General features: G+C 42.4%; 1 protein-coding gene across 4 annotated transcripts in view; it reads left to right on the top strand.

Annotated features, from left to right (window-relative positions):
* Nucleotides 1-3,643: 3,643 nt before the first annotated feature.
* The window catches only part of CCDC62 (coiled-coil domain containing 62), a 44,001-nt gene continuing 22,170 nt past the window's right edge, over nucleotides 3,644-25,474 (top strand). The window contains exons 1-9 of one of the 4 annotated variants that reach the window (XM_042910633.1): nucleotides 3,644-3,787; nucleotides 5,338-5,530; nucleotides 9,428-9,594; nucleotides 11,613-11,714; nucleotides 13,424-13,595; nucleotides 17,240-17,341; nucleotides 21,553-21,641; nucleotides 21,983-22,098; nucleotides 24,208-24,936. In XM_042910633.1, coding sequence (XP_042766567.1) covers nucleotides 3,752-3,787; nucleotides 5,338-5,530; nucleotides 9,428-9,594; nucleotides 11,613-11,714; nucleotides 13,424-13,595; nucleotides 17,240-17,341; nucleotides 21,553-21,641; nucleotides 21,983-22,098; nucleotides 24,208-24,936 — 1,706 coding nt within the window. In that variant the 5' untranslated portion in view covers nucleotides 3,644-3,751. Of the gene's footprint in view, nucleotides 3,788-5,337; nucleotides 5,597-9,427; nucleotides 9,595-11,612; nucleotides 11,715-13,423; nucleotides 13,596-17,239; nucleotides 17,342-21,552; nucleotides 21,642-21,982; nucleotides 22,099-24,207; nucleotides 24,937-25,474 lie in introns of all 4 variants that reach the window. The other 3 variants (XM_042910632.1, XM_042910635.1, XM_042910634.1) reach the window with 3 other exon arrangements.

The following is a 25,474-nucleotide window of genomic DNA, read 5'->3' as shown; positions in this document are numbered from 1 at the left end:
TACTGACTTTTCTCTTTCTCTTTTTAACTTTTTATTTTTGGAAAAACACTAGATTTTTTGTGCAAAGCTTTTCTGTTTCTTATCTTAAAATAATCATGATTTAATGAGTTAATTTTCTTAAAAATAGTCGTGATTTAATTAAATCATGATTTAAAGCTGCGTAATGTTTTAAAGAATTTGAATTTTGGCTTCATCACCATTAATGATTGTCTCCTTGCTTCTTTGGTGTGATAGTTTTGAGATGCTTGGGCATCTAATAGATTTGTGGTTGAATTTGCTTCATTGTTACCAACCAAGTCCACTCTGTGGTCACATTAACTTAATGTTGGTAGGAGTTGTTCAGTTCTGGAGATTATTTGGTAAAGTATACTAAAGCCTTAAAACCATCTGCAGTCAGACCCAGTAAGCCACTTAGTTGACATTATCCTAAAGATAGAATCATTCTTGCTTAGAACTGTGGGTGAGGGTGTTCATCACAATGTTACTCATAGAAAAATTGCAACTGATATAAATGAACAACTGGGAAATGGTTAGAGAATGAAGGTGCACCATATGGTAGAATTTTCATATATTTTTAAATATTTTCCAAGAATACTTCGGAAACATGTTTGGTGATGTTAAGTAGGGGGTCAGATCCCAAATCCATTTTATACATGATCACCATTGTTTGGAGTGAAAGACCATTCAGAGATGCTGCAAATTCTTGTTCTAGCTATAAATTCTGAGAATAAAATTCTACCCAATTAAAAAGAATATACACCCGTGCTCTCTCTCTATATATATAGGTAGTCTGGGAAATAACAGTTGAAATGAGTCTTTCTCAAGAGAAACAGTGACAGTGAATTTTAATGAATGCACTAAATGAATTTAAACTTTGTTTTTATAAAGGTCTTAAGTCAGGTGCTACAAATTGAAAAGAAGACTCCTGGTATTTTAAATTGCTATGGACACCTTTAAGAAATTTAGAGCCCATTGTTTATTGTCCTGCAAAGTACAATTTTGAATGAATGAGTGGTTTTTTTAAAATAATTAAAATCTTAGAAAAAATGTGTAATAAAGATGCAAATTAAGAAAATGAAATTCTGCATTAACTGTGAATTTTACTAAATATGAGTATCTGATGAAGCAAATTTATCCATCAAGACCATTTGGTATGTGTTGTGTATGCTGTTGGTGCTGGAAGACGTCTACGTGCCTGTATCAACCATGTGACTTCATGTAAAGATTCTCAATGTTCACAGTTCTTGGCAAATGCAGTTTTAATCCATATAAAGCCAGCGGTGGATGTTACTGCAGGATAATGGAGGATTAAAATTGTCCTTGTGTATAACATGTGTGAATCTTTTCCTTCAACCAGAAATTTAAAATGCAGCATTAGTTTACTCTCTGGTTAAAATATACTGAGTTCAAGGATTGACTTTAATTCATTCTCTTTATGTATGTATTCTGTAAATGTTTTCACTGTCTAGTATTTTTAGCAAAAAGAATACTAACCTTTAAACAGCCTTATGTTATAATTGTAAAAGACTTACCACAATTAAGCTGGCAGTTTAAATGCAAACCCAGCTTTGATATATAGTATTTCATTCATTAAAAAAAGCATAGATGCTGACAATAAGTGATTTTTACATTGTTTTAGTTATTACATAGAAGCCTCAGTAAATCAGCTGTTGCTTAAGATAAAATACATGGTAGCTTTCTCACTGATGGTTAAAAAGTTGATAAATTACTGTTTTAAAAATGAATTCTAGTTTTTAGATCCTGTTTTTTCTAAATTACTTAGGATATCTGGTAGGGAGACTGCAATGAGTCTGTTTAGTTCATCAGTTAGAATTAGACTGAGTATAAAATCAGATGCAGTGTAATTCTTGGAGCTTTCATAAAACATGTCATTTTTTAAAAAATGCTATTCTCAAAGGTCTTTTCTGTTTTAAAGAAAACCTGTGGGAGTGAACTTAAAATATTGAGATTTTTGATGTGCAACTAGTCAACCATACTCCTCTCACCACACTGAATTTATTTACCAATCTCAAAGTGAGCCTCATTTTTTCTCCTTTATGTACATAACCTTTTTTTTAAAAGATTTTATTTCTTTAGAGCACGTGAGTGGGGAAGAGGGAGAGAATCTTGAGCAGGCTCTATGCTCAGTGGAACTCGATGCGGGGCTCAATCCCACAACCCTGGGATCATGACCTGAGCCAAAATCAAGAGTTAAGACACTTAACTAATTGAGCCAACCAGGTGTCCCTTAAGATTTTATTTTTAAGTAATCTCTGCACCCAATGTGAGGCCCAAACTCACAACCCCAAGATCAAGAGTTGCATGCTCTTGTCAACTTAGCCAGGTGCCCCTGTACACATTTTTACAGTGACGGTTAGGCATGTGGTTGCCCGGTAGAAAAACACATTTTAATAATAGTAAAGTTTGGGAAACATGAATTGAGATCCTCAACTGGAAAGTTGACATTCAACCACATTCCTTTTTATCTTTCTCATTCCACCAAGATTTAACTGTACAGTCATCTATTGATAGTATGTTTTTAACTAGTCAATTTGTTTTCCTGACTTTTAGTGTTTGTTTATATTTGAGAGAATGAACAGGGGAGGGACAGAGAGAGAGGGAGAAACAATCTGAAGCAGGCTCCAGGCTCTGAGCTGTCAGCACAGAACCCAATGCAGGGCTTGAACCCTCAAACAGATCATGACCTGAGCCAAAGTCAGTCACTCAACCGACTGAGCCACCCAGGTGCCCCTTGTTTTCCCGACTTTAAATCTTAGACCTTGTCTTGTTGGTTCTCCTAAATGATCCTATGTATCCTAGGGAGGCAGGTGCCACCTAAATCAGTAGAGCTTCAAAGCAAGAATTTTAAATTTTTCCCATTTTCAGGTTGTCTTTTATGACAAGGACATGCTTTGCTCATTCATAGTCAATCAAAAAGTAAAGTTGAAATAGCGTAATACTGTATTTGGTAGTTTTGCCACTCATGCCATGTTATGGGTTAAACAATAGGGGATGAGCGACCAGGGGTTTAATATAATCCAGTTCCTGTGTAAAAAGAGTAAAAGGGAGAAGGATGGCTGAGAACACGTGAAAAAACTTAGAAGTCGCCCCAGGATGGCAGATTTTGTCATGACCGACTGCCAAACTTCTCATTGTTACTCAAGAGCTTCATCAAGAGTCAAAAAAACGTGTTTTGCTTTATTGTGTTTTCCTCTCAATCTGTAATTCTTAGTTTCCAACAGTCTACTAGGCTGGCCAGCAGCTGCTAACCACCCAGGCTGGCGTCCGCCTCCATCCAGGCATTGGCGCCAATGGGCAGGGACCCTCCGCAGTGCCCCGTGTACACAACAGCTTTCAAAAACGGGTGACGGGTGCACAAGCAGCCTTTAATTTGCTTCCCCGTTCGCTGGGTAATCGTAAAGAACCGGTTGTCTGCGAACCGTGGGTAGTGGGCCTGACGTTCGCGGATAAAACTTCCCAGGGCCCGGAGCCCCCCGGGAGGCTCGAGAGCGGGAGCACAGCCGCCGAGGTCTCGCGAGAGCCGGGGTGGCCCTTAGGCGACGCCGTAGGCGGGGTCGGTGGGCGCGTTCCCCTGGGCGGGCGGTTTGGGTGCTCGCTTGGGCCGGCCGTGGGCGCGGGGCTCGGGGGTTCGGGGGTTCGGGGCTCGCCCCCGCTCCGGGCAGGCGTGCCTATGGCCTTTCTCAGGTGACGCTGCGCTCCCCGACTTTCTCCGGGGGCGGAGGAAACACCCATGAACCCTTCGGCGACCTTATTCGCCGGGCGTCAGGTGAGCGGCCGCCGCGGGCTCACCGTTTCCGCCGCTGCGTCCAGCTGCGAGTGGACAGCGAACCTCAGGGGACGGGGAGCACTCCGGCCCAGCTTGGGTGGTTTTTAAGGAACGGTTTCTGCTTAAAATGTGAAACGGTACACAGTACGAAGAGAAACGGAGTGTCGCATCTGTTTCCTTTCCTTCGTAAAAGCGATCTGGAGCCCAGGCGCGGAGCAGTAGGTGCTCACTTTTTAACGACAGCTGGGCGTTTGGAGAGCTGCCCTAGGCCACCTCGCTTCCTGTCCTTAATTTCCTTAGAAGTGTTGAAAGCGAGCTTTGCATTTATGAGTGTACGATGAAAAGTGAGCTTTGCATTCATAGGTACGATGAAATGAGCTTTTTTGCATGCTTGGCGTATTGCCTATTTTCCTACACCAGAATTTGTGCGCCTTGCCGGCGCGCTCAGCCACGTGACGTTCAGTAAATATTTGTTGAACGGATTAATGAATTAATGGATGGTTACCGACGACCGGAATTCAGATCTTGTGATTTGGAATCGCTTGATCCAAATTCCGTTTTCTGTGTTTAGTTACTAGTAAGTAACTAGAACTCGTTCGTCTTTATTTATTTATGAATCTTATTTTTCAGAAAGCAGTGATGGCACACGTGGGCCTCTGGTGATCTTTTAAAGTAACACTTTTAGTTCATAGGTAGGGGGCAGTACCATATTTCAAAAATGTGGTTTACTATCTTAATAATAGGTAATGTTTGGAAAAGCTACACTTCCCTTTCCCATGTTGAAGTTGGTATCTAAAATTTTTCCTTGGAAAAAAAATAAGAAAGCTAATGTTTGCTGAATGCCTACCATGTGCCAAGTAATGTGGAGTGCTTTGCAGTTTATCTTCCTTAATACACACAACTCTCAGAAGTTTAACTGTTGTTATTACCATTTTACAGGTTCCTCAGGAAACCAAGGCTTAGGCACTGAGCATGAGGGAGTTTATCGTACAGTTCCCTTGTTACCATATGCGTTTGAAATTTTTCCCTTACAAAATGTGTTTATAAACAGACGTGTTGATTTTGGCCCAATCACCACATTAAATTGTTCTTGGTAGATGGAGTATATGTGCTAGATGTTATGAGAATTATTTTCATTTAAACACTAATATTTCCGGTTTGCTTTACTTGATTGGCCCCGAATTGTTGGGCCAAAGTGTGGGATAATACTGTTAATTGATACAAGGAATAGGTTGACAGCAAAGACACAAAAATACCGAAATGAGTTTATTTGAGATTAGCTAATGAAGGTGGGACAAATGGTCCCACTTTTTAAGAGCAGTGTGTGTGGTGGTATGACACAATTATAGAGTTCATGCACAGTAGCATGAACTTATTTAAATATATGTAACGTTGATGCCATATAATAACCAGTGCATAAAAAATAATTTAACTGCCTTGAATTGGCAGCAAAAGAAGATACAGTTATTTGGAAAAGATGCTTTGGCTGATTTATTTATTGATTAGTTTTTTTGTTTTTTTTTTTATATAAAACTACTTTCTGTGTTTAGAACATCGGGTCGGAAGGTGAGATTTCCACTATCGAGAAACAGCGGAAAGAGCTGCAGCTGCTCATTGGAGAATTAAAAGATCGAGATAAAGAGCTCAATGATATGGTTGCAGTACATCAGAGACAACTTCTTTCATGGGAAGAGGATCGGCAGAAAGTGTTGACTTTGGAAGAACGTTGCAGCAAATTAGAGGGTCAGAAATACATTAGCAGTATCTCTTCCACACTTCTGTATGCCAGCATATTAAAAGGACTCATGGGTTAGACACAACCGCTATTTAAATGTTAAATACATTTCAAAAAAGGAGTGGAGGGGGACGCCTGGGTGGCTCAGTTGGTTGGGCAACCGACTTGGGCTCAGGTCATGCTCTCACAGTTGGTGAGTTTGAGCCCCGCGTCGGGCTCTGTGCTGACAGCTCGGAGCCTGGAGCCTGCTTTGGATTGTGTCTCCCTCTCTCTCTGCCCCTCCCTGCTCACGCTCTGTGTCTCTCTGTATGTCAATAATAAATAAACATTTAAAAAAAAATGAAAAAAAAAACAACAAAAAAGGAGTGGAGGGTGGGTTCATGGGAAAGATAAGAGAAGGAATATCTCAACACAATACCTGCTGTCCTGGAGTTCAGTTTACTTGAAGATAGGAGGCCTTTATGAACACTCACGATCGAACAAACACAATGTGAATTAAAGTAGGACAGACAACTTAAATGTAGAAAGGATGATGGATAGAGCTCCAATTTTTTTTTTTAAGGTTTATTTATTTTGAGAGAGAGAGAGCATGAGCAGGGGAGGGGCACAGGGAGGGAGAGAGAGAGGGTGAGAGAATCCCAAGCAGGCCCTGTACTGTCTGCCTGATACGGGGCTCGAACTCACAGATGGTGAGATCATGACCTGAGCCGAAATCAGGAGTCAGATACTTAACCGACTCAGCCACTCAGGTGCCCCTGGATAGAGCTCCAATTAAAAAAAACAACAACATTTTTTTAATGTTTATTTTTGAGGGCGAGAGAGAGAGACAAGGTGAGCAGGGAAGGGGCAGAGAGAGAGGGAGACACAGAATCCGAAGCAGGTTAGAGTTCCAATTTTTTTTTAAATTTTTTAATGTTTATTTATATTTGAGAGATACACAGAGAGCACGAGCAGGGGACGGGCAGAGAGACAGAGACAGAATCCAAAGCAGACTCCAGGGTTCTGAGCTGTGAGCTGTCAGCACAGAGCATGATGTGGGGCTCCAGCTCATAAGGAATGAGATCGTGAACTGAGCCAAGGTCAGACGCTCAACTGACTGAGCCACCCAGGTACCCCAGAGTTCCAATTTTTAAGCTGCAATGTCAAGAGTGAATCTGAGGGAAATTAGTTTTGAGCTAGAATATGAATAAAGATTCTATCAGACTAGCCATTTCTTTTGAACTAACTCAAAGATTTTATAAACTTTTGGTATTGAACTTAATCTGAAGTACGTAAGACAGTCATCTTTTTAAATTTATTTTTATTTTTTTAGACTTTATTTTATTTTTTAATGTTTATTTTTAAGAGAGAGAGACAGAGCACGAGCGGAGGAGGGGCAGAGAGAGAGGGAGACGCAGAATCTGAAGCAGGCTCCAGGCTCCGGGCTGTCAGAACAGAGCCTGATGCGGGGCTGAACCCATGAACTCAGATCATGACCTGAGCCAAAGTCAGACGCTGAACTGAACGAGCCACCCAGGCGCCCCCCAGTCATCTTTTTAAAAATATAGCAGTCTCAGAAACGGCTTGGAAAAAATGTTCTTTTGTACCATATTTTAATTCTGTCATCCTTTCGTGCTGCCCTAAAGTCTGAATGTTCTAGTGACACTACGTTAATGTTGGACAGTATTAGAAAGGAAAACACTAGATCTCCTTAATAGAAAGATAACCATATAGCACCTCCTTTTTTACTTCCCTTACACAAAGGATTCTGTAGACATGACCATCTAAATATGAGTAATTTTCCATTTCTTTGATGCCCATTTGATTTTACTCTGACTATACCCGTGCACACATGTATACACATAAACAGTGTTTCATTAGATGTAATATATCTTAAACAAGTATGTTAAAGAATGAAGATAACAAGTAGCCATCAGTATCTGATTTTAAAATAAGAAATGTTCATTGGCATTTCATGGAAAACTGGCCAGTAAATATGTAAAAAAGACAATCATTCTCATTACTAATTAGGGAAATGCAAATTAAAACTGTAATGAGAGGGGCGCCTGGGTGGCTCAGTCGGTTGAGCGTCCGACTTCAGCTCAGGTCACGATCTCACGGCCTGTGAGTTCGAGCCCCGCGTCGGGCTCTGGGCTGATGGCTCAGAGCCTGGAGCCTGCTTCTGATTCTGTGTCTCCCTCTCTCTCTGCCCCTCCCCCGTTCATGCTCTGTCTCTCTCTGTCCCAAAAATAAATTTAAAAAAAAACGTTAAAAAAACAAAACAAAACTGTAATGAGATAGACACCCTTTACATTTCTCAGACTGGTAGTAGTTATCAGGTGTTGGTAAAGGTGTGGAGCCAAGGGAAGACTCCTTCACTGGAGGTGGGAGTGTCGGTGCAACTACTTTGGAAAATCATTTAACAGTATCTGGTAAAGTTGAAGATAAACATGGCTCATGGCCCCCGCATTTCCACTTCTAGGACTATACCCACAGTTCGGAGGACACATGAATTCCCTAAAGATCTTGTTAAAATGTAGATTCTGATACAATAGGTCTGGCACCTAAGAGTCTGCATTTCTAACAAATTCCCAGGTGATGTCAGTGCTGGTGGCTCAGGGACCCCATCTGAGTACTAGGATGGCTCCAGAGAAATTCGTGCAAAAATGCACCAAGATACATGTATAAGGATATTCAGAACAACCTTGTTCATAGTCAGCTGCAAAGTGGAAGCAAGCCAAGTGACCACCAATAGAATGGGTAAATAAATTTTGGCATAATCATATAATGGGATATTATGTAGCAACAACAGTGCCCAAACACCACTTAACCACAACAATGTGGATAGATCTTAGGATCATAATCTGAAGTGAAAAAAAAACAAACAAGAACTCAGAGTATAATTCTAATTATATATGGTTCAAATCAAACCATGTTTTTAGGGATGTGGTCATAGGTGGTAAAACTATAATTAAAAAGCAAAGAAATGATTAAGTTAAGGATAATGTTTAGGAAAGTGGAAACTGGAGAGATTGTGCTTAGGGAGTGATATCCAGGGGGCTTCTGGGTTGCCGACAGTGTTCTATTTCTTGACTAGAATATGGTATCGTGTGTTTCATAATAAACTTTTTATTTTTATTTTTTAAAAAATTTTTTAATGTTTATTTTTTAGGAGAGAGAGAGACAGTGCAAGCAGGGGAGGTGCAGAGAGAGAGAGGGACACAAAATCCAAAACAGGCTCCAGGCTCTGAGCTGTTAGCACGGGGCCCGACATGGGGCTCAAACCCACAGACCATGATGTCACGAACTGAGCCGAAGTTGGACACTTAACCGACTGAGCCACCCAGGCGCCCCCATAATAAACTCTTTAAAAAGAGTTATTCTTTAGCACGCTTACCTTTTATTTTTATTTAAAAATTTTTAAAGTTTATTTATTTTTGAGAGAGAGAGAGACAGAGTCCGAACAGGGGAGGGGCAGAGAGAGAGGGAGACACAGAATCTGAAACAGGCTCCAGCCTCTGAGCTGTCAGCACAGAGCCTGACGGGCTTGAACCCACAAACCGTGAGATGATGACCTGGGCCGAAGTTGGACACAACCGACTGAGCCATCCAGGCACGCCTATTTTTTTTTTTTTAAGTTTATTTATTTTGAGAGAGAGAGTGTGCAAGCGGGGGGTGGGGGGGGCAGAGAGAGAGAGAGAGAATCCCAAGTAGGCTCTGCACTGTCAGCACAGAGCCCAGTGTGGGGCTCGATCTCACCCACCAAAAGATTATGACCTGCGCCAAGACCAAGAGTCCGATGCTTAACCAACTGAGCCACTTACGCACCCCATAGCACACTTACCTTTTTAATTTTGTGTTTGAATATGATGCATTTTAAGCTTCAGTTCTGGTCACAAGTTAGTTATTGATGAAATTTCCCTCAGGTGAACTACACAAAAGAACTGAAATAATCCGGTCACTCACGAAGAAGGTAAAAACCCTCGAATCTAATCAAACTGAATACCAGGCGGCTCTTCAGAAGACTCAACTACAGCTTCAGGAAATGGCTCAAAAGGCAACCCATTCCTCTCTCCTTTCTGAAGACCTTGAGGTTGGTTTTATTTTGTGATGAGTTTCACTTGCCCAAATTCTGTTTGTGTTTCAGTTCCTGAGAAATTGGATTTAAATGCTCCCATGAAAATGCATGTCTGTGTATGAAATCTGTCCTTCCCTCCACTGCCATGGTTTTGTGTCCACTGTGTGGCTTTGGTTGGCTGCACAGAGCTGTGCCGTCTTGGAGATGAACTTCATGACCACTTTTGCTCTCAGGCCATTGGGTCTAGGAGCATCTGTCATTTCATCAGTAACGGGTTATTTTAGAAGCCTTTCTCAGAGTCTGAGATGAGTAAGTTTTGGTTGGAAGTTTTGGTAGCTTCCAACTAGGCTTTCTCATGCCTTATATGATAAACAATGATAAACATGTTTTATCATGATAAACATGATAAAAATGATATGATAAACAATGATAAACATAAACAATATGTCATGTTAGTGGCCCATTGGGAATAAAATCGGTAAGACTGATTTTCCAGTTTTCAGCTCTGGTCATCAAGATACTTTTTGAACTCCTGTTTTATGAGAGGCATGGAGAGAGCACCATATTTTTGTTTCATAATAATCATGCCTTTTTTATTTTTTCAGATTATTCTATGGTTTCTAGGTAGAAGATAAGTAAAAACTATTCTAGAATCCAGTGATATGTTGCATGAAAAAATGGAAATGTAGGGGTGCCTGACTGGCTCAGTTAGTGAAGCATGCAAATCTTGATCTCAGGGTCATGAGTTCAAGCTCCACATTGGGCATAGAGCTTACTTTAAAAAAAAAAAAAAAAAAAAAAAAAGAAATACATGAGAGAGGGAATGAGCAAGATCTCTGGTGTCTTTTCTTATAAGGATACTAATCCCATTGTGAGGGCCCCACTCTCGTGACCTCTTTTCTACCTGATTATCTCTCAAAGGAGCATCTCCAGATAACATCATATTGGAGGTTAGGACTTCAACATGCGTGTTTTGGGAGGGATGCAATGTAGTTTGTGGCATCAAGACTTTTTTTTTAATTAATAAACTATTTTTTAGAGCAATTTCATGTTAAAATCAAAACCAAGTGGAAGGTACACAAATTTCTCCCATGCCCCCTGTTTCCACCACCAAACACAGTCTCCCCAGCTGTGGACATTCTGCACCACAGTAGTACCTGGGTTATACTCAGTGAATCTACACTGACACATCGTTATCCCCCAAAGTCCACAGTTTACATTAGGGTTCACTCGTGGTGGTGTATATGCTGTGGGTTTTGACAGATGTGTAATGACATGTACCCGCCACCGTAGTATTGTACAGAATAGTTTCACTGCCCTAAAAAGCCTGTGCTCCATTCCTGTCTCCGCTAACCCCTGGCAACTGCTGACCTTTTTTACTCTCTCCGTAGTTGTGTCTTTTCCAGAATGTCGTAGAGTTGGAATATAATACGTAGCTTTTTCAGATTGGCTTCTTTCACTTAGTAACATGCATTTAAGTTTCCTTCACGAAGATACTGTTTAAAAAGCCTCATTATTCTTTTTTTTCCCAACCAAATACATCATATAGTTTGTATTTCCAAATATATCATGTAGTTCTGTGGTTCAGTTCTGTGGTTAAGGGGGAAAAAAAAAACCCTGATAAGTGGGAATACCCCAATATGAAGTGAAGTTTTTTCAACATAGAGTAAGAAATACAAATGCACAGAAGTTCACTAATGCTACTTGACTTCAGCGAAGGGAATCTCTTTACCAATCTGGTTTTCATTTGTTTATTTTCTTTTCTGCCAACCTAGAATTATACATGGAAGAGGTTGGGAAATAGACATTTATAAGCATAACCAGTATGATTCAGTAGGGCAAACATAAGTATTGGGAGGACGCTAGAGGTAATGGACAGAGATATTTGTATTCCTTTTTGATTGACTTGGCCTACTTTGTTACTAAATAAAAGGTACAGAAAAAACGGAACACTGAGCACAGATTGCGGCTAATGATAGTAATGAAAGCTTTTAAATGATTCAATTAGTATTTTATGTGTTGTTTTCTTGTAGGCTAGAAATGAAAATCTCAGCAACACATTAGTGGAACTTTCTGCTCAGGTAGGACAATTACAAGCTCGAGAACAGGCTCTCACTACAATGATAAAGCTAAAGGTAATTGAAATAATAATACCTCCATCTGCCAGATCACTTTGAACTTGATAAAGTGTCGTCACGTACCTTATCTTACTTAAGTCCTATTGCAAATCGGATGGTAGAGCTACCTACCAATGTTGCTCTGTCTTTTAAAATTCTCATTTTAGGGGCATCTGGCTGGCTTAGTCAGTGGAGCGTACAACTCTTGATCTCCAGGTTGTAGGTTCAAGCCTCAGGTTGTGTGTAGAGATTACTTATACATAAAAAAATATTAAAAAAAATAAAATTCTCAGAAAAGAGGGAAACAAGTTTAAAATGGTGTCTCTAAAGAGGCACCTGGATGGCTCAGTCGGTTGAGTGTCCGATTTTGGCTGAGGTCTGACGGTTTGTGAGTTCGAGCCCCACATTGGCTCGCTGCAGTCAGCCTCAAGCACAGAGCCCGCTTCTGATCCTCTGTCCCCCTCTCTCTGCCCTTCCCCCGTTTGCACTCTCTCAAAAATAAATAAAAACAACAACAACAACAATGATGCCCCTAAGGCCTTGAGAGAGGAGGCAGGACTCCACTTTTGGTCTCTGTCTCCAAGGCTTGTTCCATGGTTTAGCATGTCTGGATTAACTTGTTTTCTTCTGAGGTATCCAATGTTATGTCTCATAAAGTCATTGCCAGTTAGATTGCTTGTTAAGTTTTTTTTAATGGAGAGAAAAACTATTAGCAATCAAGTAGTTGATAGAGCCACTAACATGCCGTGATCAGTGATCGGCAGTCTCTTCTGCTGTCACATACGTTTGGCAGCTGGAGAATAAGAGAGTGATTTAGGTATAATGGGACGGTCCTGGTAATTCATGTGTGATTTCCCCCAGCAGTTTACTGTTTTAAAGTGGTCATGGGCAAGCTTTCTTAACAGGGCCGCCTGGGTGGCTCAGTTGGTTAAGTGTCCGACTTCGGCTTAGGTGACAGTCTCGGAGTTCACGAGTTCAAGCCCCACATTGGGCTCTGTGCTGACAGTGCTGAGCCTGCTTGGGATTCTCTCTGCCCCTCCCCTGATCATGCTCTGTCTCTCTCAAATTTTTTTCTAAATTTTTCTAAATTTTTAAAAAATGTTTATTCATTTTTGAGAGAGAGAGAAAGAAAGAGAGTGCAAGCAGGGGAGGGGCAGAGAGAGAGAGAGGGAGACACAGAATCTGAAGCAGGCGCCAGGCTCCAAGCTGTCAGCACAGAGCCTGACACGGGGCTCGGACTCACAATCATGACCCGAGCTGAAGTCGGACGCGTAACCAGCTGAGCCGCCCAGGCGCCCCTGGAGTCTGCCATTTTAACAAGCTGAAAAGAAGGGAAGAGAGAGGCCCATGGGATTTATCTGTAGTGCAGAGAGTAAGGCCCATTCCAGCGGCCAACAGCTCTCCTACTGCACGATCACACACGGTGGTTGTAAACTTCCTGAGACCACAAGCCGGGGTGGTTCGTGCATGGTTGCCGGGGCAGCTAACTAGGTGCAAATTGGAGCTCCATCTCTGACTAGTTGCGTAACCTTGGACTTTTTACTGTTGGCTCGGCTGTCACCTGTCACCTGCCGATAAAGGTAGTACCTACCTCAGAGAGCCCCTGTGGAGATTACGTGAGTTAGCAGCGAAGTGCCTAGAATGGAACCTGGCTCATAGCGAGGTCTCATCCTGATTAGTTGGAACTTAAAAAATCTTACAGAACAGTCTTCACATTTGGTTTTTAGGACAAAGATATCATCGAGGCCGTCAGTCACATTGCAGACTGCTCAGGAAAATTTAAACTGTTAGAGCATGCCTTGCGTGACGCTAAGATGGTGGAGACTTGTGTTGTGAAGGAGAAACAAGATTACAAGCAGAAATTGAAGGCACTTAAAATTGAAGTCAGCAAACTAAAAGGTAAGGAGGAGACATCAACTCAAGCATTTTACCTCGGGCACATATTTCTTCATGTGGGTTCACTTCATCTTGTGATTGAGGGTCGGTCTGGCCTTAGGTCCTACCATGAAATGTTCGTTGCACTTGTATACAATTATGCTACAGGTTTTTTTGTTTGTTTGTTTGTTTTTTTAAACATTTATTTATTATTAAGAGACAGAGAGAGACAGAGCATGAGCAGGGGAGGGGCAGAGAGAGAGGGAGACACAGAATCCGAAACAGGCTCCAGGCTCCGAGCTGTCAGCACAGAGCCCAGCCCGACGCGGGGCTCAAACTCACAGACCGTGAGATCATGACCCGAGCCGAAGTCGGACACTTAACCGACCGAGCCACCCAGGCGCCCCAATTGTTTTTTTTTTTTTAAACATTTATTTATTATTAAGAGACAGAGAGAGACAGAGCATGAGCAGGGGAGAGACAGAGAGAGGAGGAAACACAGAATCTGAAACAGGCTCCAGGCTCTGAGCTGTCAGCACAGAACCCGACGCGGGGCTTGAACTCACAAACCGAGAGATCGTGACCTGAGCCGAAGTCGGACGCTTAACCGACCGAGCCACCCAGGCGCCCCAATTGTTTTTTTTTTTTTTTAAACATTTATTTATTATTAAGAGACAGAGAGAGACAGAGCATGAGCAGGGGAGGGGCAGAGAGAGAGGGAGACACAGAATCTGAAACAGGCTCCAGGCTCTGAGCTGTCAGCACAGAACCCGACGCGGGGCTTGAACTCACAAACCGAGAGATCATGACCTGAGCCGAAGTCGGACGCTTAACCGACTGAGCCACCCAGGCGCCCCTATGCTACAGTTTTTGTGTTACAAAATAAATAACAGACTTGGGGGAAAGTGCATAATGCATTATATTTTCAAAATACTCTTGCCTTTGCTGGACCACTTAGCTCTTGTTAATTTATGCTTTGTAACAACCAGTGACTATATCTCAGTGGCGTGCAACCGTAAGCGTGTGATAAGTTCATGTATCAGCCTGATGGGAATTGGCTTATGTTGCTTGGGCCCAGCCGAGCTGCTCCTCTGGGGGCTTTATGAGTCTCACTTCTCCTTGCTGGTAGGCTGGCCTGGGCACTTTTCCCCACCCAGGGACAACTGGCTGGCTCAGTCAGGAGAGCATGTGGCTCTTGATCTCGGGGTCATGAGTTCAAGCCCCACGTTGGGCATAGAGCTTACTTTATAAGTAAGTAAGTAAAGAAAGAAAGAGAGAGAGGGAGGGAGGGAGGGAGGGAGGAAGGAAGGAAAGGAAGGAAGGAAGGAAGGAAGGAAGGAAGGAAGGAAGGAAGGGAGGAGCAGAGACACATGAGGACCCGACATACCCTCACTCTGTTGGCCAAAGCATCATGTGGCTAAACCCAAAGTCCAGCAGTGGAGAAAGATCTGTCCCTCCCCGGGAGGAGCGCAGGGCGGGGCTGAGGAATTGCCACAACAACACACCTGCCAGAGCGGCTTTTTGGCGCATGTTTTATTTTTGAAAATTCCTGTTGCGTTCTCATTTTCTATTTTTGTTCTCAGAGTAACTCATTCATTTCCTTCTGAGTAATATTACTTGAAGCTTTATAGCGAAATGGAGGCTAGGTGTACCAAATAGGTTAGTCCTATTTACGTGAGTGTGGATATAGGTGATGGAGTAAAAGCTTACCTTTTTCTACAGAGAGCATGGAGGTAGGCCTGCTTTTCTTTCCCTTTCTTTCTTTCTTTCTTTCCTTTTTTTTTTTTTTTTTAATTTTTTTTTTAACGTTTATTTATTTTTGAGACAGAGAGAAACAGAGCATGAACGGGGTGAGGGTCAGAGAGAGGGAGACCCAGAACCCGAAGCAGGCTCCAGGCTCTGAGCTGTCAGCACAGAGCCCGACGCGGGGCTCGAACTCACAGACTGTGAGATCATGACCTGAGCCGAAGTTGGCCGCTTAACCGACTGAGCCACCCAGGCGCCCCTCTTTCTTTCCTTTTTAATGTTTCATTTATTTTTGAGAGAGTGCAAGTGGGGGAGAGGTGGAGAGGGGGACAGAGGATCTGAAGCAGGTTCTGTGCTGACAGCAGCCAGCCCCATATGGGGCTTGAACTCACCAACTGTGAGATCATGACCTGAGCTGAAGTCGGATGCTCAACCGACTGAGCCACCCAGGCGCCCCGGTAGGCCCACTTTTCTCTGGCCATTCCCCACCCTGGGGCAGAGTAAATGGTCATCGAGCTCCACATGAGCACAGGCTCTCACCATGGAACAAGCAGCCTTAGAATAACAAAGCTGTATTTTGGTGGAAGTTACTCTGACCTCTGTCCTTAGTGGAGTGCCTTGTTGTTAGAAGGTAGAGGAAAGTAAAGTATCTTCCAGACTGAGAAGGCACTTTGAGACTGAAAAATGAAGCAAGCCATTCCATACCATTCACATGGAGTTTTATTCAGGGTCACTTAGTGACAGGGGGATCGGGTGGCCCATGATCCTGGTGCTACATAAGCTACTCTCCACGAAGTCCAGACTTTAATCCATAGCTTTTATGGAGCGAGGGGCATTGTGATGAGGTCAAGGGTAGTTATCTAAAGTGGTGCCATCTGTGCGCCAGAGGGAAGATCAGAATAAGCCTTTCTGAATTCCATTTAGGGCATGCAGTAACCTCCAAGGGGCCTGGAGCACACAGGCCCGAGGGAGGTCATTGCACAGACATGAACCAGACGGAGTCGGTATTTTCAGTTCTCCTGCACCCCTGAGCCAGTGAGTCGCTGCTGAAATTGTGAAAGTTTATTGTGGTCGATTTAATTTAAAAGACTCAGCCTTCTAAAATCTTGTTCTTATGATGCCTTGACTTGTGCCAAATCGTAGGCTTTGTCTCCATTTGTAGCTTCAGCTAAAACCATAATCACACTGTAAGCCCCTTGACAGCAGGGACAGACTCTGTCATCTCTTTAAAGGATGACAGGGTAACGGACAGTGGACTAGAGAGTGAGGGCAACGAACTCGGTCCGGGTGGACTGGGAAGGCGGCTTTGAGGAGAACATTTGAGCAGAAGCTTGGATGGCGAGAAAAGTAGCCATGTGAGGATCTGGGCCCAGAGCCTTCCAGGCAGAAGGAACAGCAAATACAAAAGCCCTAGGCTGGGTTTTGAGGTTGGGACACGTTCAAGGAACAGAACAAAGAATGGGGAGAGTGACAGTCAGGGCCATGCAAGGCTCAGGGTAGTGAGTTTAGATTTCATCCTAAGTGTGGTAGAGCTTTTAGCGGAGAAGTGACATGAACAGAGTTTTACTTTTAAAAGATTACCCTGCGGGTCCCGGCTGGCTCAGTCAGGAGAGCATGTGATTCTTGATCTTGGGGTCGTGAGTTTGAGCCCCACATTGGGGGTAGAGTTTACTTAATTAAAAAAAAAAAAAAAAAAAAAAGAATAAGATTACCCTGATTGTTCTTTGGACTCTAGGCTGTAAAAGAGAGGCCGGTCAGGGATACGGAAGGCTGACAAGGGTCACTGCCAGGGATGCGGTTGTAGCTCCAACAGGATTTCACATTGATTGGAAAGGGTGTCGAGGGCATGAGGTATTCAGTGTATATAGTCTTCTAGGAACTAGTATTTATTTGAGGACTTCTGTTTTCTTCTATTTGTGAAGAGGACCTAAACGAAAAGACAACAGAAAATAACGAACAACGAGAAGAGATCATTCGCCTCAAGCAAGAGAAAAGTTGCCTGCATGATGAATTGGTTTTTACTGGTAAAAATAGAAATTAATTTAAGCGATTGAATAGTTATATATTTGTAACCTAAACTTTCTGTGGTACGACCACGACAGACTGAAGGAATTACACCTCTCTCAAAATAGTAGTTTTTTGGTTTTTGGTTTTTTTAACAGCCTTTAAGGGACAGGGAGGGACCAGGCAGGGAATATTAAAGTCGTTAAAAAAAAAAAAAAAAAAAAAAAAAAAGGGCGGGTGCCTGCGTGACTCAGTTAAGCGTCAGAGTTGGTTTTGGCTCAAGTCATGATCTCACGGTTCATGAGTTCGAGTCTCAGGTCGGGCTCTGGGCTGACAGTGTGGAGCCTGCTTGGGATTCTCTCTCTCTCCTTCTCTGCCCCTCCCCTGCTCTCTTTCGCTCTTTCTCTCTCTCCCAAAAATAAATAAATAAATTTTATTTTATTTTTTCGAAATGTTTATTTTTGAGTGGGGGGAAGGGCACAGAGGGAGAGAGAATCTCAAACAAGCTCCTTGCTGCCAGCACAGAGCCCAGTGTACAGGCTCAAACCCATGAACCAGGAGATCATGACCTGAGCTGAAATCAAGAGTCAGACACCCAGCCGACTGAACCACCCAGACGCCCCCTGAATAAGGAAACTTTAAAAAAAAAAAAAGCAAATTTATCCCTAGTTTAACTTAGGCCCCCTGAAGATAGATATAAATATTGCCTTCCACCCCCCCTCCACCACATTCTCCCACACTGCCCGCTGCATATACCCCACTAGTGTGCACTAGTTCCGACCTCTGCCTCTCCACTTCCAGCTGAGAACCACTGACGTGTAGATCTCCTCTCTGTCCTTGCCAGCCGAATTTTACTAGGCTTTCATTCTGGTAGTTTGTATGAGGAAAATCATAGGATTGGAGGTGACGTTTCAAACAGAATTAATTAAATTGACATATTTGGGGCTTATTTATACACACCCTTAATGCCCTTCCTTCTAGGAGAATAAATTTCTTAAAGGGCAAAATGCATTATTAACATTTTTTCACATAAAATGAAAATTCTTAATTTTAAGGTCATGTGATTAAAGATTGGGGAAAATGCAGTTTTCTACCAGTAGAGGTCACTGTTTTCGTTATTTCTAGGATTGCTGTCTCAAAGTCATCTATTAAAAACGTATGTGTAAATGAGATATACATGTATCCTAAAGTCATATATGTATATATATAGCTTTACAGTTGAATTCAAACAATCTTTGGGTCAGCTCTTGTGTGCCAGGCACTCTGCTAGTTGCTATGAAGCTCATAGGCCCACAGAAAATCTAGTACTATACAGATGTGAACACAATGCTGTGGGAGGTCAGAGGAAGGAAGATGTTTGCAGTATATTTTAACCGTCTCCCTTTGTTTTGATTTGGCAATTTTTACTCCTACATCCTATTGTGTATTACTAGGATGGATTACGGATTATGGAATTTGTTAGATAATACTATAATAAATCCATTTTGTGAATAATTTTATTATTTTTTATGTCGATTTATTTTTAAATGTTTATTTTGTACGGGGGGGGAGGGAGGACATGAGTGGGGGAGGGGCAGAGAGAGGAGGAGAGAGAGAATCCCAAGCAGGCCCCATGCTGTCAGTGCAAAGCCCGATATGGGGCTTGATCTCATGAACCGTGAGATCATGCATGATCTGAGCCCAAATCAAGAGTCAGACACTTAACCAACAGAGCCACCCAGGCACCCCTCCTAAGCTTATCTCTTAAATACCTTTTCTTTCTTTTCTTTTTTTTTTTTATGTTTATTTATTTATTTTTGAGAGAGAGAGAGAGAGAGAGAGAGAGAGAATGAGAGAGAACACAAGCAGGGGAGGGGCAGAGAGAGAGGGAGACAGAGAATCCCAAGCGGGCTCCACGTCACTGGCGCAGAGCCTGATGCGGGGCCGGAACTCACGAACTGTGAGATCGTGACCTGAGCCGAAATCAAGAGTCAGACGCTCAACTGACTGAGCCACCCAGTTTCCCCTCTTAAACACCTTTTCTAGTCATACCGCTGTCTCAAACAATTTTTGTGTGTTTAAATTATAAAAGTGAAGGAAGCCTAAAATAATTTTAAAAGGCTTAATATGATAATATCCTGTCAGATGCTGTAACTGAAAATGAACACATTTTATTTGAAGCTGGAAGATGTCTTAAGACCTCTTAAGATGTCTGTTAAGTTCAAAACTTTTTTTTCTCTCGTTGAAGATGAAGTGCTTCACATAGATGATGTGTTTCTTTGTTTTGTACATAACTGCTTATAAGAAGTTTGCAAATAAAGCGATGATGCTAGGTCATATTTCTGGGGTCCTGACTGTCTTGTAAACGAAGCCCCGTGGCATTGAGTGATTGATTGCCTAAGGTCTTCTGGTCAGTAAAAGGCAGAGCCTTGACCAGATGTGGTGGGTGCAGACTACCAGGACCCTTTCCCCTCTGGTGTCTTTCTTAGGCTGCTTGCTCAGGCAGCTACCAGCAGAGTCCGACATCTCTTTGTTTTCTGTGACCACAGAAAGAGTGGTCCCACCGCTTTGATCTCTCAGCTAAACCCAGCCATGTAGAAAAGTATCTGACCGAGCGGAACACCGATATTTACAGTAGAGTTGCCTCTTATGCACTAGTAGATTATTCTAAAGTCCGAGATTAAGGCAAAGTTCACATATATTTAAAATTACCCGTGAACTCCAAATATGGCTTTTGGTCAGGGGCCGTACTGTATCCAAAGTATCTCGAGTATCTCAAAATACTAGGAATTACACCCAGCGTGCCACAGTGCTGCTAATAACGAGAGGCAAGCGGAACTGAGCCCAGCAGAGAGAGTCACAGATCCACTGTGGGCATTACTTCCAGTCAAACTAGCTGCAGTTCCTTTTTTGGTTTTTTCTTTGTGCTTATAATTGAATTCACATAAACTGAATGCAACTCTGCATAAATAGTGCAGGCGCACTGCATTTATATGCTCTCACGATGGTGTCGACGCCTATAATGCAAAGAAATAAATTCAGAACGGAGTAGAAAAGACGTGATAGTTTCAAGCTGGCAACGTGGCTTTCACTGAACTTCTCTTCACGTTTTCCATCTTGTGCACGCGGATTACCTTTCAAAGGTGAGATGATGCTGCAGACCCATGTTGGAAGGGCTGAGCATGAGCCACGCTGGGGAGACCGGGCGGCTGTGCACAGACCTCTCTGGCTCCTTCCTGCAGCTGGTGCCCTGACCCCCAGAGCAGCTGTCCAGTGGAGTTACAGTGCGCAGCAACGCACGGGCCTGTGTCCTCACGTGGTCTTTGCGATGTCCAGATGGAAAGTGACGATAAAAACTTTTGTCCTTTTTCATGTAAAATGAAAATGTAGAAAAATGACATGTAGAAGGTGTTTTATGAAAGAACCATAGATAGAAGTTATAAATTTTTATTGAGATTGTCTCCGATTTACTTCGAATTCAATTCATGTAGTTACAGGGTCATTTTATACATTGAGTTTGAACTTCTTATAAAGTTACTGATTTTTTCTGAAGTGAAGCATTTATTGTTGATTTCTGATTTCTGTGTGAGTCACTTTATTTCTCCTTTAGTGTAATATTGTTTTTTTTTTTTTTCTGGTACTAGTCTTTGTATAGCACTTCAGATTCTTTTCTTCCTATGGGTTCTCAATTTACCAAGTTCTGAAACTGTTTTATTTATTTATTTATTTATTCATTCATTCATTCATTCATTCATTCTGTTGATAAAGGTAATATGTTGTTTGGGTTTTTGCAATGAAAATGCATTCATAAGGTAGTCATGTAATGTGAACAAATTTTTAAAAATTAAAGTAATACATACTGTATCATGCCCCCTCCCCGAAAAAAGAGAGAAAAATAATTGTTATTAATCCTCCCATCCAAAAAAGCTTATTTTAATATTTAATGTACTTGTTCTCAGACTTTTTATCTTTGTGTCCGTGTATCTAAACGCACAGTGTGATTTGATCATACAGTTGATACAATTCTGGATCTTTTCTTTGACTCAGCATTAATTACACTGTGAAAATTTTCAAATTTGGTGAAAGATCTAGTCAGAATCACAGAAAAAGCTCTTCCCAGCCATGCATTTTGCAAATTTTAAGTTCAGGAACAGGAGGAAAATGTTACTGGAACATTAAATTTTTGGAAATGAAGAGGTTTGTGTTGATACGGCTGATGAGAAATATTTGAATAACATTTGTTGTTAAATAGCACAGAGAGAAAAAAGGAAAGATGAGTTACTTGACATTGCCAAGTCAAAGCAAGAACGTACAGATGCAGAACTACGTAATCTGAGACAGGTACGTCCCCGGTTCCCCTGCCCTTACTGTTAGGTGGGACACGTTTATAAACAAACATCAAATTAGGAAAAGCGTGTGTCTGCCGATTTTTGCTTATGGTGCTTTTAGTGTCCTAAGTACATTAAAGGTATGTCACCTTTAGCATAATCAGTAGGGTTTGGCTTATGGTAAGGAAAGGTTAGGAAACCAGTTATACTAACAAATCTCAGTGCTAACATAGGAAAAATAAAAGCAAACATATTTAGCATATGTCTCTAGTCACCATCTGACGTGTTGTAGCATTTGAATGTTGACTCAATATAGTTTTATTGTCACAACTTACTTATCAATATTTATGGCAGATTTATGTAAAACAACAGAGTGATCTGCAGTTTCTTAATTTTAATGTGGAAAATTCTCAGGAATTATTACAGATATATGACTCAAAGATGGAGGAATCAAAGGTTCTGGAATCCAGGTAACCTTAGTAAGATGCTGCTAGTATGATCTTGTATATTGTTTTATCGTTCAGTCTGCTTATTAAGTACTTACTGTAGGCCAGTATTGACCGTCATTCCCTAAGGGATACGGAATAAATATATAGGAGCTAGTCATCACCATTATAATCCTGTGTTGTAATGAGACCTGATCTGAGAATTTTAGGTACGATCCTGATTTAGCCACTTGATGAAAGAAATTCATTAGCATTATTTGTGCGTCCGTTGCGTACAAGGCTTCGAGCGCAAGTGGAAACCGCAGAGGTGAATCATGTCCTCTTTCAGGCGCACTTAGTGTGTAGTGTTTAGCACTCACGGGGCTGGGGGTGGGCAAAATAAAGACGCCTAGGACATAGCACTTGCCTAAAAGAAATAACGCCAGCGAATGGTATACATGACTGGAGTAGGAGTTCAGCTAGCTGAGGGTGATCTCTGATTTTAGCTGGATTTTCCTATTTTCTTTGTTAATAGAAGGAGACACCTTTTCATACCTCTAACAAGCAGTGTAGTGTATGAATTAAATTGGTCTCTGTAAAGTTAAAATACAAATATATGAGGTGTGGTTTAATTTAACAGGCATACAGCTGCCCCCACAGTTACATTTAGTCTACTTTTCCAAGCACCAGTGTTACATGGGAGTCATGACCGGGCACAGGAATGAGGGCAGGTCCCCACCGCTGGGGGAGGCGACGGGGGGGGGGGGGGGGGGTGTAACCGCGCAGGTGTGGAGGCCGCCCTGCGCTCCCAGCCGCCCCTTTGCTGGTAGTTAGCAGTTGCAGCGGTGGACATGGGGAGCGACTGTCCCTCCGGACAGTGTGACTGCTGTGCTTTACTTTTCTTTTGAGGCCTTCTGCTGGGGGGGAAGGGGGGTAGTTACATTTGGCTTTGTGTCCCAGCTGTTGCTGCTGCTGCTGCTGATACTTACCACACCAGCCCAGAGTTCTCTTGCAGGCAAGAGCCCCCATCACACTGGCTTTTTCCTTGTTTGGACCTCATTGCCCCTGGGAGGCACTTGGGCGAGATGCGTGAAGTTATTCTCTAAGAGCGTGACATGGCCTGTGCCATTCTAGAAACGTGGGGGTTGAGTTGTCTGAGGGGTCAGAATTCTACAGATCAGAATACCTGAATACATGTGACATGAAGACAGTTTAGTTAACGGTGTATCCTGTTGTATAGTGTTCTTAATCTTCATTTTATGCACACATGCCTTTCTTACTTTAGACCAGCTTTCAGTATATCGCTGTGTAAATATCTAGCAGATCAATGGGTCGGTCATGAATGCAGTATGGTAAACACATTTGGCACTCTCCACTGTATCTCTGTCCCTTGAATCTCTGTCCCCTTTCAGTCCTGGCTTTACTTCTGTTTACTGTGACACTAATAGGAAGGGGAATAACAGACCAATGAACAGGTATTTACGGAATACCTAATGTATGTTAAAGTCTGTCCTGAAGTGCCAGGAGGACTAAAAAGGCCTATACATTAAGAAATTTACAAGTCGGGGCTCCTGGGTGGCTTAGTCCGTTAAGCGTCCGACTCCGGCTCGGGTCATGATCTCACAGTTCGTGGATTTAAGCCCTACATCCGGCTCTGTGCTGACAGCTCAGAGCCTGGAGCCTGCTTTGGATTCTGTGTCTCCCTCTCTCTCTGCCCCTCCCCACCCCTGCTCTGCTCGTGCTCTGTCTCTCAAAAATACATAAACATTAAAAAAAAAAACAACTTATGAGTCTACTGAAAAGACAAGATATATATATATGAAAGTTGGTGAACAATATAGTTATAATAAGAAGTTTGCTGCATGATTAGAGAATACATACAGTAAAGCAGTAACCGCAGTATAGGCAGTAAGCATGGGGGAGTGGAAGGCAGGAAGGGAAAGTAAGCGTGTGGGCTTGCTGGTCAGAAAGACTTCCTTGAAGTCAGGTGGAAATCGGGCTCTGAAGAAAGAATACATATTCTACCTTACCTTTTCATTTCATACAAATGGGTCTTAATAGGATTTAGCTCAACTAATGGGGTTTGAGTGAAATATTTAGAATGACGGTATTAAGTGTATCTTATAACTTACGTTTTTTGTAATGCCACCGTAGCAGAGACATGTGTTTGTCAGACCTTGAGAATAACCGCCCAAAAGTCGATATTAAGAGAGAGAAAAATCAGAAGTCACTGGTTAAAGACCCAAAATTTGAGACCACGTTGGTTCAGCAAAATAGGTCAGACACGAGCCCTTGTGATGTATGCAAAGAGAAGAGACTACAGGTTAATACTTCATTTGGGGGGAAAAGTGTAATTGCTGTCTCATCTCTATTTACAAAAGACTTGCTGGAGAAGCAAAAGTCTTGGTCTCTGGGAGGAAAAATGCCGATGGAAGCCGAAAACAAAAGTACATTTTGCAAGATCCATGCAAAGTCACCAAAAGGGAACGGGATAGAGATTCAGAATGAAGAGAAACAACTCTTGGAAACATCAGTGTCCTTATCTGATGAGAAACAGTGGCATGATGTTAACGTGTACCTGGGCCTGGCCAGCTGTTCTGGGGCAAAACAACCGGAAAAGTTGAATGTCGAATGTCAAGATGACATGGAAAGGTCTGGAGTCTCCTGTTGCCATAAAAACGAAGCCTGTTTGGGGGAAAGTGACATATGGGAATCCAAGTGCTGCCACCCGAGTAACTTCATAATCGAGGCACCAGGCCACATGTCTGACGTGGAATGGATGAGTATTTTCAAGCCTTCCAAAGTGCAAAGAATCGTTCGCCACAAATCCGTGTGTACTTGTGCAGAAAGTGCCAGCAGACGGAAATACAACTCCTCCACGAGGTTAGTGATGTTGGCATTGTTAACCCCCGGGGACCCCACATGCTGTGCTTGGAAATGGAAAGGGCATTAGCCACTCGACGCTCACTGGGAAGCAGAGACCAGTGTTTGCGAACAGAAATCACATCTGGGGCCAAACGGTTACTCTCTTCATCAGCACATAGTCGAGTTTCTGATTGTACAAAGAGACCCTATTAGATTCCAGTGAAAAGTTTGTACCTAGGACTGCTTCTGAGGCAAAGGGTTTGTTTGAAAACAAAGCCAGTTGTCATGAGTTGGGCAAAATTTTTTTTTTTTTTTCTTTAAAGCTAACAGTAGGGTCACTTTACGGAGCAGAATGCCGCTCTGGAGCATTCCTCACCCCTGGATCTCGTGTGAGTCGATAAGCTGTTTTTCTGCAGAGATTACATTCCCTAGACCACAGATAAGAATTTCGCCTCCACCTGCCCCCCCAGCCCCCCAGTGACATATGTCCGTATCCAACTGCTTCTGCCCTTGTGTTCATTGTACATTTCCCAAACCTTCTCACTTTTTGAAATCA

The sequence above is a fragment of the Panthera leo genome, chromosome D3 (genome assembly GCF_018350215.1).
Source record: "Panthera leo isolate Ple1 chromosome D3, P.leo_Ple1_pat1.1, whole genome shotgun sequence".
Classification (NCBI taxonomy): domain Eukaryota; kingdom Metazoa; phylum Chordata; class Mammalia; order Carnivora; family Felidae; genus Panthera; species Panthera leo.
Note: the sequence above shows the minus strand (reverse complement) of the source record. Positions and strands in the feature narration are given on the sequence as shown.